At 38.6% G+C, this 16,117-nt stretch overlaps 1 protein-coding gene across 2 annotated transcripts in view; it reads right to left on the bottom strand.

Moving 5' to 3' along the window:
- The window catches only part of ANAPC5 (anaphase promoting complex subunit 5), a 31,199-nt gene that overhangs the window by 5,981 nt on the left and 9,101 nt on the right, over positions 1-16,117 (bottom strand). Inside the window, exons 7-15 of one of the 2 annotated variants that reach the window (XM_063086879.1) lie at positions 15,017-15,207; positions 11,056-11,137; positions 10,302-10,391; positions 8,634-8,815; positions 7,370-7,505; positions 3,244-3,318; positions 2,473-2,594; positions 1,943-2,050; positions 1,717-1,864 (exon numbers count right to left, since the gene is read on the bottom strand). In XM_063086879.1, the coding sequence (XP_062942949.1) occupies positions 1,717-1,864; positions 1,943-2,050; positions 2,473-2,594; positions 3,244-3,318; positions 7,370-7,505; positions 8,634-8,815; positions 10,302-10,391; positions 11,056-11,137; positions 15,017-15,207 (1,134 nt within the window). The remainder of the gene's footprint in view (positions 1-1,716; positions 1,865-1,942; positions 2,051-2,472; positions 2,595-3,243; positions 3,319-7,369; positions 7,506-8,633; positions 8,816-10,301; positions 10,392-11,055; positions 11,138-15,016; positions 15,208-16,117) is intronic. The other variant, XM_063086881.1, reaches the window with a different exon arrangement.

Here is a 16,117-nt window from a genome sequence, read left to right as displayed (position 1 = left end):
AAAACTTTGGAATATCAAAAGACACTATCAAGAAAATGAAAAGACAGTTGTCTATTCACTTTCCCACAGAATAGGAGAAAATATCTGCAAATCACATATCAGATAAGGAAGGGCCTAGTATACAGAATATATAAAGAACTCTTACAAGTGAACATCAAAAAGGCAAACAATTCATTTGAAAAACAGGCAAAGGATTTGAATAGACATTTCTCCAAAGAACATACACAAATGGCTATAAGCACATGAAAGGATGCTCAACATCATTAGTCATTAGGCAAATGCAGATCAAAACCACAATGAGATACCACTTCACACTCACTAGGAAGCTTATTCTAAAAAATGGAAAATAACAAGTGTTGGCAAGATTGCAGAGAAACTGAAACCCTCATACATTGCTGGTTGGAATATAAAATGGTATAGCTGCTGTGGAAAACATTTTTGGGCAGCTCCTCAAAAAGTTAAACATAGAATTTCCATATGACCCAGCAATTCACTGTTAGGTATCTACCCAAGAGAACTGAAAATAGGTATTCAAACAAAAACTCATATGTAAATGTTAAGAGTAGCTATTCATAATGGCCAAAGATGGAAACAACCTGAATATCCATCAATTGATGAATGGACAAACCAAATGCGATATATCCATATAGTGGAATATTATTCAGCCATTAGAAGGAATGAAGCACTGACAGATGCTACAACATGGATGAATCTTGAAAACATGATGCTAAGTGAAAGAAGCCAGACACAAAAAGGCCACATATTATATGATTCCATTTTATGAAATGTCCAGAATAGGCAAACCCACAGAGACAAAAAGCATTAGTGGTTGCCAGGGGCAGGGGAGAGGGAGGACTGAGAAGTAACTGCTTAATGGGTATGAAGTTTCCTTTTTGTATAATGAAAATACTCTAGAATTAGACAGTGGTGATGGTTGCACAACACTGTAAATATTCTAAAAACCACTGAACCGTATGCTTTAAAATGGTAAATTTTATGTTACGTAAATTTTTTCTCAATTAAGAAAAAAAAAAAAATCACTGCGGAAGCTGGTAAAGAAAACATATTCTTGGGCTCTGCCTGCCCCTAGAGATCCTGACTTGGCAGGTCCAAGACAAGGCCAAGTATAGAGATATTTTTTAAATCTCCCCAATAATTCTAATGTACAGTCAAGGAGAACCTCTGCTTTAGCTGATAAATTCTTCCAGTGAAGAATTTATTCAATACTATTTATTGAAAGCCTACTACATATAGCCTACTAGATACCAGGGGATATAGCCAGAATAAACAACAGTCCCTTCTTTTGTGGCCTTTAGTGGGGGAGAAAGAAAACAAACATAAGATACAATTTGATTTCCAAAAACATTCAATGAACACCTGACTTCATTTCTTTATTTACAACCCCTTGTTGCTAAATTGAGCACTGTTCTGTACCAGCTAATCATTAATATGATGCAAGTGTCCTCACTGAAGAGCTGAGTCCCCCTTACTAAATAAACAGGTCAGGAAAGCCAGGGCCACTGGGAGGTGTCAGCTTGTCACCAGGTTTACAACTCCACACACTACCTTGAAGGGCTTACATATGGAGACTACCTTTCCAGACTTCAATCTCGACAACTGAAAGCTCATTATTATCCTTTTCAAAACCAAAAAGTAGTAACAGACTCCCCAGTTCTTGAGCACAAATATGTGCCATAAAAACAGAGATCGGTTTACCTGGGCAAAAGCCAAGTTCAACACAGTTTCGGAGGCCAAGTACTGTAACCGGTACTCCTTGGAGAGGGCCAGAGCCTGCAGGAGCACGGGCAATGCGATGGTGGGGGAAGAAGACTGCCAGTACAGCTCTGCAACCGACAGCAGGACACTGACCGCAGAGAGGAAAACATGAATGAGAATATTCACCACCACACAACATCTCCATGACACACATGAGTCCCCTTACCTAATCACCATTTCTGTATTCTTCATTTTCTGACAATGGGTCAACAATTTTTGTAAAAGCTTGTGTGCCTCTGTCATTTGGTTCTGAGCTTGTAGTACAACTGCTTTTCTGAAACAGAATCAAAATAAACATAAGTGGTTATGTTGATGTTTTGCAAGTGTTTTAACTATAGTCACTTTGGGGTGAAAATCTCTATTTCCTCATAGACTGTAAACCTCCCAAGGGGAAGAAGTGTGCCTGATGTAATTTTTGTTAAAGGAAAAAACATGTGTAAGCATGTATGTGTACACGCACACACACATTTGCATGCAAGAAAAAAGTCTGGAATTATAGATATCAGAATGAGAGTGATTATCTCTGGGTGATACTTATTTCCTTCATTTGGCTTATCTGTATTTTCTTATTTCCTGTAATAAATAGAAAAAAAGTTTTTTCCTAAGCAAAAGTAAATAAATCAATACACACGAAACAAAAATAAAGTCATTTAAAAATTACATCACTTTGGAGTTGGAGTTTTCAAAGTTTCTTACCTATATACACCCTCCATGCTATTAAGAGCTGTGATTCCTGTAACGAGTGAATCGGCCAAATGATATTTGCCATCATTCATTGCTCTGTCGAACTGTATTTTTTGATCACATAGCATCCATAACTAATAAGAAAGAAAAAATTAAGTACAAAATGGCAAATGTTTAGTTTATTGTTCAATAAAGATATATAAGTATTTGGGCTTGCATAGCCAATACCTTTACAACAAGTCACACACATTATTTTCTTTTTTGAGATTAAAAAAAATTTTTAATATTTCAAGTATGTGAAAAAGCATGGAGAATAAAATGACAAATACATGTGTGCCAACCATCAACTTTGTCAACTACATTTTGCTTTATTTTCTTTAGATTCTATTAGAAGTCCATTGTAAATCCCATTACCCTCCCTCTTTTTTCCAAAGTAAGCACTTGATTTGGTGTTTCTCAGTTCTATTCATGGTTTTTATACTTTTACAACATATATACTTACCCACAAACAATATATGAGGGTACTTCAAAAAGTTCATGGAAAACAGAATTAAAAGATAGTATGACTCTTTCCACAAACTTTTTGAAGTACCCTTGTATTATATGAGCTTATATATTTTTAAACTTTGTATAAATAAATAATATCATACTGTGTGCATCCTTTCATGACTTCCTTTTTAGCTCAATATTATTTTTCTGAGGGAGACACCAAAACATCCCATTTTACATTATAATAAAAAACATTCTTTTCAGAAATCCAATGCCATTCAAAAGGCAGATTACCTGGGCATGCTGACTATTAGGTGGAAATCGTTCCTTCAAGTGCTTTAACACTTCAGAAGCTGCAGCAAAACAGCCCTAAAATAGAAAGCCACGCTTTGATTAGGAGAACCTGTGTTGAAACCACACCTGCTGCACCACACGCAGGATGTATACATGATTCATCTGAATTAGATGCAGCAACCCAGAGGACACTAGGCAGAAACTGTCCAAATTCAAAGGGCCATTTAAAAAAAATTATTTAATTGATACATTGTACATGCTTATGAGGTACAATCTGATGTTTTGATACATATATGTGTTGTATAATGATCTGGTCAGGGTAGTTAATGTAACCATCACCTCATGCATTTATCATTTCTTTATGGCAAAAACATTCAAAAGCCTCTCCTCTAGCTATTACGTAATATGCAAAACTTAACTGTTAACCATAGTCACCCTACTGTGCAACAGAACAACAGAACTTATTCCTCTAAGTGACATTTTTTTGAAGGTTCTAATGAATTTTGTTTATTTTTTTAAACTTTTAAAAATTACACATGTAAGACATGTTCATTCTAGAAAAAAACTTACAAAATACATGGAAACAACAAGAAAAGATAAATTACTTTTAATTGGACCAAAGATAATCAGTTAGTGTTTTGGCATATCTCCTTGTAGGCTTCTTTTATGTGCATAAATATAAAATATACAAATGTTCCATAAACAGGCTGGCCAGTTAGCTCACTTGGGAGAATGTGGTCCTGAAAACACCAAGATCATGGGTTCAGATGCCCATACCAGCCAACTGCCAGAAAAAAAATTCCAAAACTAGGTATACATACTATTTTTGTAAATTATGTGTAATACCACTCACTACATACACATGGCAGGTAATTAATAAATATTTTTTGAATGAATCAATCTTTCCAATAAATATAATAAATATAAATCTATATAATCATAGTATTTTATTAGATAAATAAATTATGGTACATCAAAATAGTCTCTCAGTTTTGGATATTTTGGCTGTTCTAATTTTTTCCATTTAAAAATACTACAATAAATTTCTTGGTGCATACAGGTTTGCATACTCATCCAATTATTTCCTTAGGATAAAACCTTAGAAGTAGAAATACTAGGTGCTTTTAAGGTCTTTGATATCTTTGATATACATTACTAAATTATTCTCTAGATGTACCAAGTACTTTCATACCAGCACTCCATGCCCTTCTCCTCCTCCGGCATCTAAGCATCTTTGCCTATTTGATCAGTGAAACTAGTATTTCACTGTTTTAATTTAATTTCTTCAATGACTAGCTAGAAATTTGTTCCTTTTGGGGAGCCACTTATGCTTTTTCCGGGAATACATGTTCATGTCTTTTTTTACACTCATATTGTTAGCATGTTTATCTTACTAACCCCAAAAGTTTTTCAATTTGTTCCAATCCTTTCATTAGGTAATACACTTTCTGTCTACATAGAAGCTCAGTTAAACTTTTATTTGAAGTTAATAGCAGAAATTACATTGAATTACAATAAAAGGTAATTAATCTTTTAATTCTTGTAATTTTAACTGGCCAATCTTTTTTTTTTTTTTTTTTAAGGTGACCAGTAAGGGGATCTTAACCCTTGACTTGGTGTTGTCAGCACCACACTCAGCCAGTGAGTGAACCGGCCATCCGTATATGGGATCCGAACCCGGGGCCTTGGTGTTATCAGCACCACACTCTCCCAAGTGAGCCACGGGCCGGCCCTTAACTGGCCAATCTTGCCAATTATTTTCATGACTGGCACAAAGAGTTGGACATGAGGATTTAGGTGGGTTGTCAAACCTTCAGACCAAGCAGAGGGAACAGTGGGCACACTGCAGTATCCCCCAAAAGCATTCCCATTGTGACCAGCCACTCCTGCTGCTGGGAGAGGAATGACACAAGATGTACGAGAACAACTCAAAAGAGCAAAGGAGGCTAGCTGTCTTAGAAAAAGAATTCACTCTATCCCTTGAGATTACAAGAAGAAGCTCAGAAAACAGTTTGGAGCCCCATAATTTCTTTACAGGTTCACCCAATCAATGCCATACCACAAAACAAAGTACAGCATCCAGTTCAGAAACAAAGGAGAGAAAAAACTAATTGGAGACTCATGATAAAGCTGCCTTCACCACAGCCTGCGAAGCTTAATTTCATAGGTGCGAGTCTAACCTGCGCAATTAAAAAATGTGACAGTCATCAGGCCAGTGAGTATATCCACACAGTTGATATTCTAAAACTAGAAAGGGGCTGGCTGGTTAGCTCAGTTCGTTAGAGCGTGGCCTTGTAACACCAAGGTCAAGAGTTTGGTTCCCTGCACTGGCCAGCCGCCAGAAAAATAAACAAACAAAAAATAAAACTAGAAACATCTTTCTAAGGCAGGTGGAAGAAAGGGGATAAAGGGAGTGACTTGATATAAAGAGGCAACTATCTTCTAGCTGTGCATTAGAAGGCTTCCTAACACATCCTGGCCATCACAGTCAAACAATGATGGCGTCAGCAGGCTTTTCACATAAACCCAGAGATGAAACAGGGATGAAGATGGAAATACTAACACAAATCCAAAGCAAATGGTTACTTCTCAGGGTCTTACCCATAGGAATAATCACAGAACTCTAACAAATGCTTGGAGAAAGTTCCAGGGCTAAAGAATTAAGACTAACATGTTTTGTAAAGTAGTTTTCCATTCCAGTAGAAATTAAATAATTTCTGCCCCATGTAACTCAAAGAAAACTGAAGGGAAGTTATTCCACTATATAAGGTTGGGGTCAGTGGGGAGAATCCTATCTCAAAAAGCCACACAGGTACACTTTAAATGGGTGAACGATATGGCATGTGAATTATATCTCAATAAAGTTGTTGAGAAAAAAAAAAGTCACTCGAGGCTCACATCAAATACCTAAATGAATGTTCCCTGACTCATTCATCACCAAATGCTCCTCTTAACCAAGGCACCAGGAGAGAAAGAGTAATGATGTTAAAGAGGTCCCAGTGGCACTAAGAAGGAAAAAGCAAGAAAAAGATGGACGTGCACCATTCCTAGAGAGAAGCAAACAGCAAGCACAGCTGGTTTGCCGCTCCGACCTCAGAAAGCATGGGCAGTGCTTCCCAGGCACAGGAAGAAGCAGCTGATGAAGAACCCATCCATCCTCTTTCTTTATACAGCTACTTAAAGGGATTGTAAAACGCCAAAATATGTTTAGTGGAGGGAAATATTTCTAGACTTCTAAAAGGGGTGGAAACAACCCAAAGACCTTTAGGCTGCAGATTGGGGAATACTGAATGTTATGATGCAATCTAACAATAATGAATACTACAAAGAGGTAGAGAAAAATAATGATTCAAAGAAGTACGTGTAGCCATGGTAGTGCTTAGTGAAATAGGCTATCTATCTGGATAAAATAGGTTTCCTTGATCTCTTTCTCACCAAAGAAGACATTTTGAGCAAAGGGAAGATGAAGCATAGAACAGCATGAGAGACCATTAAAATAATCCCCTATAAGAGAATCACATAAAATCACTTGGGCTCTAAGTCAAGGTTATGTCCAATTCCCACCGCCCTTCTTTGGAGTCAACCAGACTTGGGTTGGAGACCTGACTCAAATATTTACTGGTGGTGGGTATAGGACTTAGCTCCATGGACCTCAATTTCTTATTCTGTGAAATAGAGACAGTAATAAAGCAGACTTCATGAGGCTATTGTAAGGATTCAGTAAGATAAGACACATAAAATACCAAGCACAAGGCCTACCACAGAACAAATGTAAAAACAAACATTAGTTATTACCATTTTAGCTATACTTTCACTACACTCTCCCTTCTCCTGTAAACATACACACCTCTACTACCTTAAATTTCAAAGACTCCTTTCTATTGCATTTTTTACATGGAAATAGCTGACCTCTTATTCCTTTCACTGATGCCAAAAGCAATCCCAAATTTAACAAACTTTGCAGACTCCACACTTATACATTTCCACCAGTGGGATTTCACTCTGTCAGCCACCTGCATCAACTAGACCTGTCCAAGACATGTCCAGGGCTTTTCTCAAATCTGGAGAAAAGAAATGGGAGAGTCTCCATTGCTCCAGAAGCACAGGAGTCCAGCCACCCACCTACCTGCTCCGCGTGTAGCTCTGCAAGGTGGCAGAGAGCGACGGCAAATGACTCCGTGTTGTTCTGCTGCACGCCCCCGTTCACCGACTCCAGGCTGTTCATGCTCAGCAACATCTGGGCTTGCTGCAGTGCCATCGTGCTGGGTAAGGAGAGGGCACAGGATTTCCTTTCATCAGCGGACCTAGGCTGCCCCTTATACCCTATGGTTATCTTGAGTGGAAATGCAAGGAAGTTAAGCCCTCTGCAGGCTCTGGCTTTGTGGGAGCAGCTGTTCCCAATGCCAGCAATCCTGCCCTCAGGACAGGGAGGGTAGAACAGCATCCTGGCTATGCAGCCCCCAAGGAAGCATGAAGTGGTTATGGCATAACTGGGAGATCCAAGCTCCCAGATCCTCCCAACTCCCCCCACCCCACCCGGATTTTCCCTGTGGTCACAGGATGTTAATTAGTTTTCACGGGTAAATTCAGACCCGATGCCATCCTGGCACTGGCTGCTCTGGCAATGTAAGCAGTGGCCAGTGTCTGCAGCTGTTTCAGAGCACACCGTGCCAAAAAATTATCTGAAATACAAAAACAAAACTGGTAAAATAGGCACTTTCTTTCATTATGGAATTCCTAGAAATAGTATTGTTCAGGTAAGGGGTGAGGTAGCGACAGGGCTCCAGGATTAAAATCTGGTTCAGAAGCTTACTCCCAAGCTAAAGGTAGCTAAATGGAAAAGTAAACAATGAGACTGGAAATATTCCAGAGAAAACATCTTGGTTAACAGAAAAGTAACTTTCTTTACACAATAGCTTTGGGGTTCAAGAGTTGTTCAACTTGAGTAGCCATGGACCATGCCTCCTGCAAACAGGAAGAGAGGTTCCTGTCTCAAGGCAGAGGAATGTGGTACTTGGAGTCAGATGACCTGGGTTGGAGTCCTGGCTCTGTCACTTGTTAACTACATTTGTGATCATGGGCAGATCTGATGTGTGAACCCTGGTTTACTCATCCCAGAATGGAGATCATCTACCAGTTACCTCACAGTGCAGCTGCGAGGAGGAGAAGTAAATAAGAATATGCATGGGAAAAACTTTGCCAAGTCTGTGTGGAATACAAAATGTTTTTAGACTATAAAGCATTTTCTCTAATCCCCTGCATGAACAATTTCCATCAAAGGGGGGTAACACCTTGCCCTTCAGGCTTTTCACAGAACCAGTCTGCTAGCTCCTGCTTATCTCTAAAGGATTCACACCTCCACCACCTTGGCAGTCTTCTTGAAGACCTACCTGCGGCCGTAGAGCCTCCAGATGGCCGTTTTCTGTGCGATGCTGATATCGATGAGCTCTGACAGGCTGTGTTTCCAGTGCAGGAGGTCGGAGTCCTTTAGGGCATCCATCAGCTTGTTTGCCGTCTTCCCAGCAAAAGCTCTCTGTTGAACAAGGGACTGTATTCCCAGGGAGGCGAGGTACTAAGGGGACAGATATACCCACGACCCAAGATAGAGATTACATGACAGAATTTGTTTTGCTCTTCAGAAATGTGGTGGATTTCACATTTCAGCACACGTACAGTGACAGCACTATTTAAAAGGAAAGTACCTACAACCTAACCTTAACCCTGACCCATATGAGATGTGTTCCTGAAAAACCAGAGCTGGAAGAGAGGCAGAAGGTACATGGGAAAGAGCCAGGGCTTCGGCATTAGATGGACCTGAACTTAAATACTGCCTCTGCTACTTACTGTGTGACTTAGGGCCAGTCACTTAGCTTCTTAGCTAAGCCTCAGCTTCCTCATCTGTAAAATGGGCATCAAACATATCATAAAGAATTGTTGTAAGGATTACAATGAAATAATAAATGTCAAACAGTGTTGGGCACAATATGTAGTAGGAGATCAAAAAGGCCTAACATGAGCAACAAGTTATCTTTTCATTAACTTCTAGCATACTCTTCAAGGATGAAAACTCAACTAAAAATAGTCAGCTTAAATCCATAGCAAAAATTGTACTTAAGAAGTCTATCATTTATTTCAAGGAGTTATTATCAACTTTGTACATGTTTCCTTTCCCAGAAATGAATCACATGGACAATTTGTAGATGTAAAAAGCATATACAAAATTATTTTCAATTTTACTAAAGTTTGTTGCAAACTTGATGAGACAGAATGCTTAAGCAGTCCTATTGCCTAAAGTCCAGTCTCCAGGAGATATTTTTTGAGACAGAATAAGGTTCTTCAAGCAAAAATAATCTAGATTCTAGAAGTCGTTACTACTTCATGTGTAGACTACGATGTCCTTTCAATGCTCCTCAGTCTACGTCATTGTAAGACTATAATTCAGGTCCTTCCCTGTCACTCAAAATGAGAAAGGACAAATCTGCCCATCAGGTTTATTGGTTCCTGGCTTTAACTGTTTAAAACAAGGATCAGCAAACTTGTTCTATACAGGATCAGAGAGTAAATAATTTAGGTTTTGTAGCCCACACTTGGTTCCTGTCGCATATTCTTTGTTGTTGGTTTTATCCCCCCAATCATTTAAAAATGTAAAACCCATCCTTAGCTTGAAGGCCATACGTAAGTAGACAGAGAGCCATATTTAGCGCAGAAGCTGTAAAGTTTGCCAATCCCTGTTTTAAAAATAAGCCTTGCCTAAAATTTTTCTAAGTGAATATGTGGTAAGGTAATGTCACTCAATAAACTAACCAAAGGTGTCTTATCAGATTGATAAATGGAACTTCCACGGATGTTATCAGGATAAAGAAAACAGAGAGAAGCCTACGAAACAAAATCAAGTGGTTTGATAATAAGTGAAGTCTTATGAAACTACCAAGAATAAAACCACACACTGAAATGTCCTTTCTAAATCTATCACTGGTCCATGACAAAGGTGGATGGAAAAAAGAGACAAAGGCTCAACACCACTTATTTAAACAATCTCACAGAAAGATGAGCCTTACCGGTAACCCAAAATGTACTGCTTTCTTCACAGAATGCTCCAGCAGAACATAGCTATCGGATCTCTTCTGCCCCAGCACATAAAGCCAACTCTGGCAAGAGAAATTATCAAAATATATCATAACAGTGGTAATGGCTAATGTTCTAGTGAAATATCAATGTGGACATAAGAAAGAATTTAAAGGGACAAAATAAATCCTCTAAAGTACTCTTTCACAAATTATGAGCCTGAATAAAACCTGTCAAACATATTAAAACCAGACTAAAATAAATAAGCCATTGATCTGCTTCACCTCTGACAGCCCTGAGTGGCAGGAGTTTCAGAAAAAAAGCATAAAGCCCACATATGATCTTTGAGAAATGAAATTCTCAGGTGATTGTCAAATGACTTCTGTGTTCTACTTGTGCTTGGTGATTATGTTTTAACAGGACAATGTCTCATCCAGTTACTAGGTACAGCATGCGTCTTTTTGTTAATGCTAATGTTAAATGTGACAGTTAAAGTTTACTCTTCTTTCATGACAAGTTGCATTAAAATTTATAGACAAGAAATGCCCCAAAAGCAAAACAAATGTCATAATCAAAAAGATAAATAAATATGGGTTGCCCTTTCTGAATTCCCATGACCACATAACCAGTATCCCTTTGCTGCTAAGGACTTTTGCTCCAACTGCAAAACAACCCAATTAAAATGGGGTCTTCCGAAGGCCAACTCAACCCATGTGCAAAACTCCCAAGACCAGAGGACGGCCTCACCAAACAATGCTGGAGACACACGTGATCGTTGGACTCCTGGGCAATCCTAATTGCCTCCTGCAGGGCGAGCTCTGCCTGTTGACTAATGATAGACTAAACATTAATATCCCATTAACAATCACAAACATGCATAAGTAACGGTAGCAGGAAGTCATCTGTACACAATTCATCCAAGTGCCAGTCTCTGGGTTGGAAGTTGTAACTATTTATGGGCTTATTCTCTCAGAGGCATGCCCCAACCCCAGCAGAAGGAAACAGTAATAATGGAGATACAGAATATGTCCCTTCTAAGGTTAACTTCTATTAAAAGGAGTGTGAAGAAATGGCTTTTATCTCTGCTCCTAAGATGTTAATTTTAGTTGACATCCTCTGAGGGGAAGAGGCAGGAGGGGACATAATATTTTACTTTTCATTGCATTCCCTTCTGCATGATTTGATTCTTTTTTGTACTACATGCATTTGTAACAGTAATAAATGCAAGTAGTAATCATTTTTTCAGAGCTAGTAAGTATTTTGAGGATTTCCACTTCTGAGATTTTTTTCCCCCACATATGTGATTTCCCTCCATTTGGAATGTCTCCCCCAACCTCTCAACTTCTGTGGAAGTCCAACTATTCTCAGCCCCACTGAGCTCATTTCTGATAACACCCACAGAAATGTTGTCTGTACCCCACCTTGCAATGCTTAATTTATCACCTTCTATTTATTTAACCTGTATTAGTTTTATTTCATCAACTAGTTTATAAATCTCTACATGGCACAGCCTATGTCTTCAATTTTCAATTTCCCAATGGTAAGCCACAGAAGTTTTACAAACACTGGGTCACTGAAGATCTCAAAATAGGATCAGAAATTCTTGGGTGTCACTTACTTAAGGAAAAACTTACACAAGGAATTTTCTTCCAACACTAGCAATAGCCTCACATGAGTAATTTTAATCGGGTAGAGCTGAATTTTTTTCTCAATAACTGTTCAAATAAAAAAACCAAATACATTTTTACCTATTTTACACTTCTTTTAAGTCCCTTTTAATGTTAAGAATAATGCAATGCTCCAGAACATAAGCTGCTCAAGAGCATGAAACATACCTTCACACATGCAACCTCAAATATCAGTTGATTTAACTTCATGGAACATTTGATGACCAAATAAATAATGTAAAGCTTAGAAAAAAGGCTTTTGAGAGAACTGTATAGATGGTATGCTAAAACAGGACTAAAGAGAGATTGTATTTTTCCCAGGTAAGAAGAAAAGGTAGGTCACTAACACAGAAACTTCAAGAAAGTCAGGCAAATCCTTGAGGGATCTTATGATTTTCCATCACTGCTAATCAGAAAATCCTCTGATAAAAAATTTCAGTAAAAGAGCAAGAGGCAAACTGTTTATAATATTTAAAATGGACCAGATGTCTACTGTTTTCAAAATGCCAAAACAGAAGTATCTGTAGCCTTCCCACTAAGAGTAAAAGCCAATGTTCTTACCTGGCCAACAGGACTCTAATGCTCTGACCCATTGCCTCTCCAGCCTCATTCCCGTCTACTCCTCCTCGCTTACTTGCAGTACTCCAACCACACTGCTTGCTCCTCAAACATGCCAAGTAAATCCCTGCCTCAGGACCTTTGCACTTGCATTCTCACTGATTTGAACATTTCCTGCAGATACACGCACAGCTCATTCCCTCAATTCTTTTAAATCTCTGCTCAAATATTAAGTTAGCAGACATCAGGGACAGCTGATCTGCTTCCTTAATATTTAAACAGAGTTGTACAAATTGAGGGAGGGAGTGATCTGTGCATCTATCTGGAGTAAGAGTGTTCCTTATGAAAACAACAGCCCTCCCCAGCATCACATTCTATCCACTAATCCTGACCTATCACTACCTAACACATTACAATTTGTTTGGCATTGCTTATTGTCTATCTCCCACCATAAGCTCCATAACATAGTGTTTTTTCTCTTTTTTTGCTGCTGTATCCCCAGCACCTAGAACAGTGCCTGGTATACAGCAGATGCTCAATAAACAACTATAAAGATTTTCAAGTAATCTCCACATCCTTTTAGCTAGGTGACAAAGATTTACACAGATCCAGGACCAGAAACAAAGAAGCATGGACCTGGGTAAATCAGGAATTAAGAATAAGCACATTGGGCTGAGCCAGTGGTGCACTCGGGAGAGTGCGGCGCTGGGAGCGCAGCGACGCTCCCGCCGCGGGTTCGGATCCTATATAGGAATGGCCAGTGCACTCACTGGCTGAGTGCCAATCACGAAACAGACAAAAAAAAAAAAAAAAAAAAGAATAAGCACATTAATAAAAACCCACCCCTCCTCTTTTGTATTCTGTGCAATTAGCTGCATGGCTAACTGATAATACTGTAAACATAAAGAAATTCTGCACATCAAAAAATAACTTGTATCTAGAAGGCTGCATACAAATTACCAAGCCCTAAGAGAAGCAATTTTTCAGCACCACACTCTCCCGAGTGAGCCACGGGCCAGCCCCTTAAGAGAAGCAATTTTTAACATAGAAGTAGGTTATTGGTGAATATTACAAATAATGTTGCTGTTATTTACAAGTTCATAAAAAAATGAAAGGTCCTGATCAAGAGGTTACTAAAGCTGGGAGGACAAAAAGTAGTTAATACAAGATATAAGAAAACTTGCAAAATCATAGAGTTTGGAGTAGCCTTCAACATTTTCGGGTACAAATGTCAATCTGATCCTTGAATTCCCTTGATGACAACCCTGGTCTAGGCATGAGCACTTCACTGACACTTTTCTCAGTGTTCTATATGGGGAAACCTCTTCCTTATAATAAGCAAAAACATTTTGCCCTTTAACTTGCACTTACCAGCTCTCAATCTTCTCTAGTAGCCACACCCTCGATCAGTCTAAGCCCTTTTCACATGACCTTTTACTACATGAAGATGTGAAACACATGCTTGGCTAAATCATTTTTTCTCCAGGCTAAACGTTCTCACGTCCTTCCCACGTTATTTATACAGCATTGCTTTGAATGTTTCAATACCCTGAGACCGTCCCCTACACAAGCTCCAGCTTGTCTATGTCCCTTTTAAAACCTGACAACCAAAAATTAATAGAATTCTCTGAGTGTTGCCTGGCCCACAAAGAAAGGGATGGAAGTCTTAATCCTTGAACTTTATATCTAAACTCCCATTAATATCCCCTGGAGTCTCTATTCAAAGACCTATATAGCAGAGAGCACATTTCTCTCAACTAGTAAAAAGCCATGGGGAGGGCGGGAGGAGGGTGGACAGACAGGGAAATGCTTTCAGTTAGTAATTTCCTATTTTTCACCATTCATCATTATTCACATTATTTCACTATTTCCAAAACTGCCTCCATGTTTTTCAAGTTTTTTTTTAATCTACCTAACTCTATTTACTAAATAATAAGTGGTCGATTTTCCTATTTATTCATTAAAAACAGTCATATCTTAGCAACAGAATAAACCAGTGTCACCTCACTAAGCTGCCTGAATTCCACCCAAAAGCAAAAGTGACTTTTAGTAAGCCTATGCAGTCTTTTATCCGGTAAAGGCATAACTTCCACTTGGCTTTTTGAAATACTTAAAATAGCTTTTGCATGTCCATTATTACCTCCGAAAAATCCTTTTGGGAATCTGTGGCCTAATGACCTAATTTCCTTTCCACTGAATGGCTGTTGTTCTTCGAAGTAAAAAAAATAGGCCAGGCACTAAGATAGTAATGCTAAATAGTGACACCAGGGGGCAGACTATTTAGGTAAAAGGTTTTCATCAACCTTTGTTCCCGGGCAAAAAGGTTCCTTCTTTGGAAGTAACTGGCAAGTCCAGGTTAAAAAGTCTTTTACTTTCTTTTCTTCTTCTTTTTTACTAATTCATTATTTTAAAAAATACATCTCAATTAACATGTGAGAGTTAGTTTCTTCAATTTCTGCATGGACAAAAGTCTACAAACTTACTAGTGACCGAATCGGCAGTGCAGAGCAGCCAGGTTCAGAGCAGCATATCTCAAGCTCCGGCCATAGCCCTCTTCCCCATTACTTTTGCTTTCGGCTCCAGTAAGAATCAGGCGGTCAAAATAATGAAGGAGGCTGTGTGTTGAACTGAAAACATCCTGGACTCGGAGGTTGTTTAAGTAGCTGAGATAATGCTAAAACAAGAAATAGTGAACATATTTTAAATGTTCTACTTCGTCTTGTGCAAGACTACTGCAGAGAGTTCCGCTGGCTGTAGACACTTGTGTATACCCTCCCCTTCTAACAGGACAGTCATAATTTAGCTTCATCTTTTCCCAACAGGCAGAATAAAACAAGTTCAGGATACACTGGCTTGGCACAGTTCCCTCAAAGGAAGTCTCAAAGGAGTTTTGTTAGTATTTGTGCCAGTTTTATCCTAAATATACACACACTATGCCACTGCTTATATTAGGACCCATGAGTTACACAGGAGGATAGCGGGCCTCACCTAGTTCAGGTATTAAGGAACACTGTAAGCTCGAAAATAAAGATCTTAAAACCTGAATTCACATACAGATTATAAAATTAATTTTTCTAAATGTCCAACTTAAAATACAGTGAGACTTTTACTAGTTTACTACGTTAATTATTTTCATTTTGTTTTGAATCACTGAATTAAAGTCTCTCCTAATGGACAGATCCCAATCACTAAGAAGCAAAATGGATATATTTCTACACACGAATTAAGATGTCAAATCCAGACAGTGTTAAGAAAGTTGTTGGTTAGCTCAGTTGGTTAAAGTGCAGTGTTGATAACACCAAGGTCAAGGGTTCAGATTCCTGAACCAGCCAGCCACCAAAAAGAAAGTTTTCAGAGTAAAAAATCCAATAAGGAAAGGAATTATTGAAACTTTAAAAACAAAACAAAAACAAAAAAATCACTGACAAAAAAGGAGGAGGGAAAATTTTTTGATCAGTCTATTCTATCATCTCCTGTCCAAAGTTCACATCAGAGAGATGATGAATGAAAGAGATCATTAGACTGAAGAGGATGGGGGGAGCTTTACAACCTATGTTGTGTTGAATTGCTTATTTGCCAACAAC

This window comes from Cynocephalus volans, chromosome 2 (genome assembly GCF_027409185.1).
Source record: "Cynocephalus volans isolate mCynVol1 chromosome 2, mCynVol1.pri, whole genome shotgun sequence".
NCBI classification, from domain to species: domain Eukaryota; kingdom Metazoa; phylum Chordata; class Mammalia; order Dermoptera; family Cynocephalidae; genus Cynocephalus; species Cynocephalus volans.
This window is presented reverse-complemented; position numbering and strand designations above follow the sequence as displayed.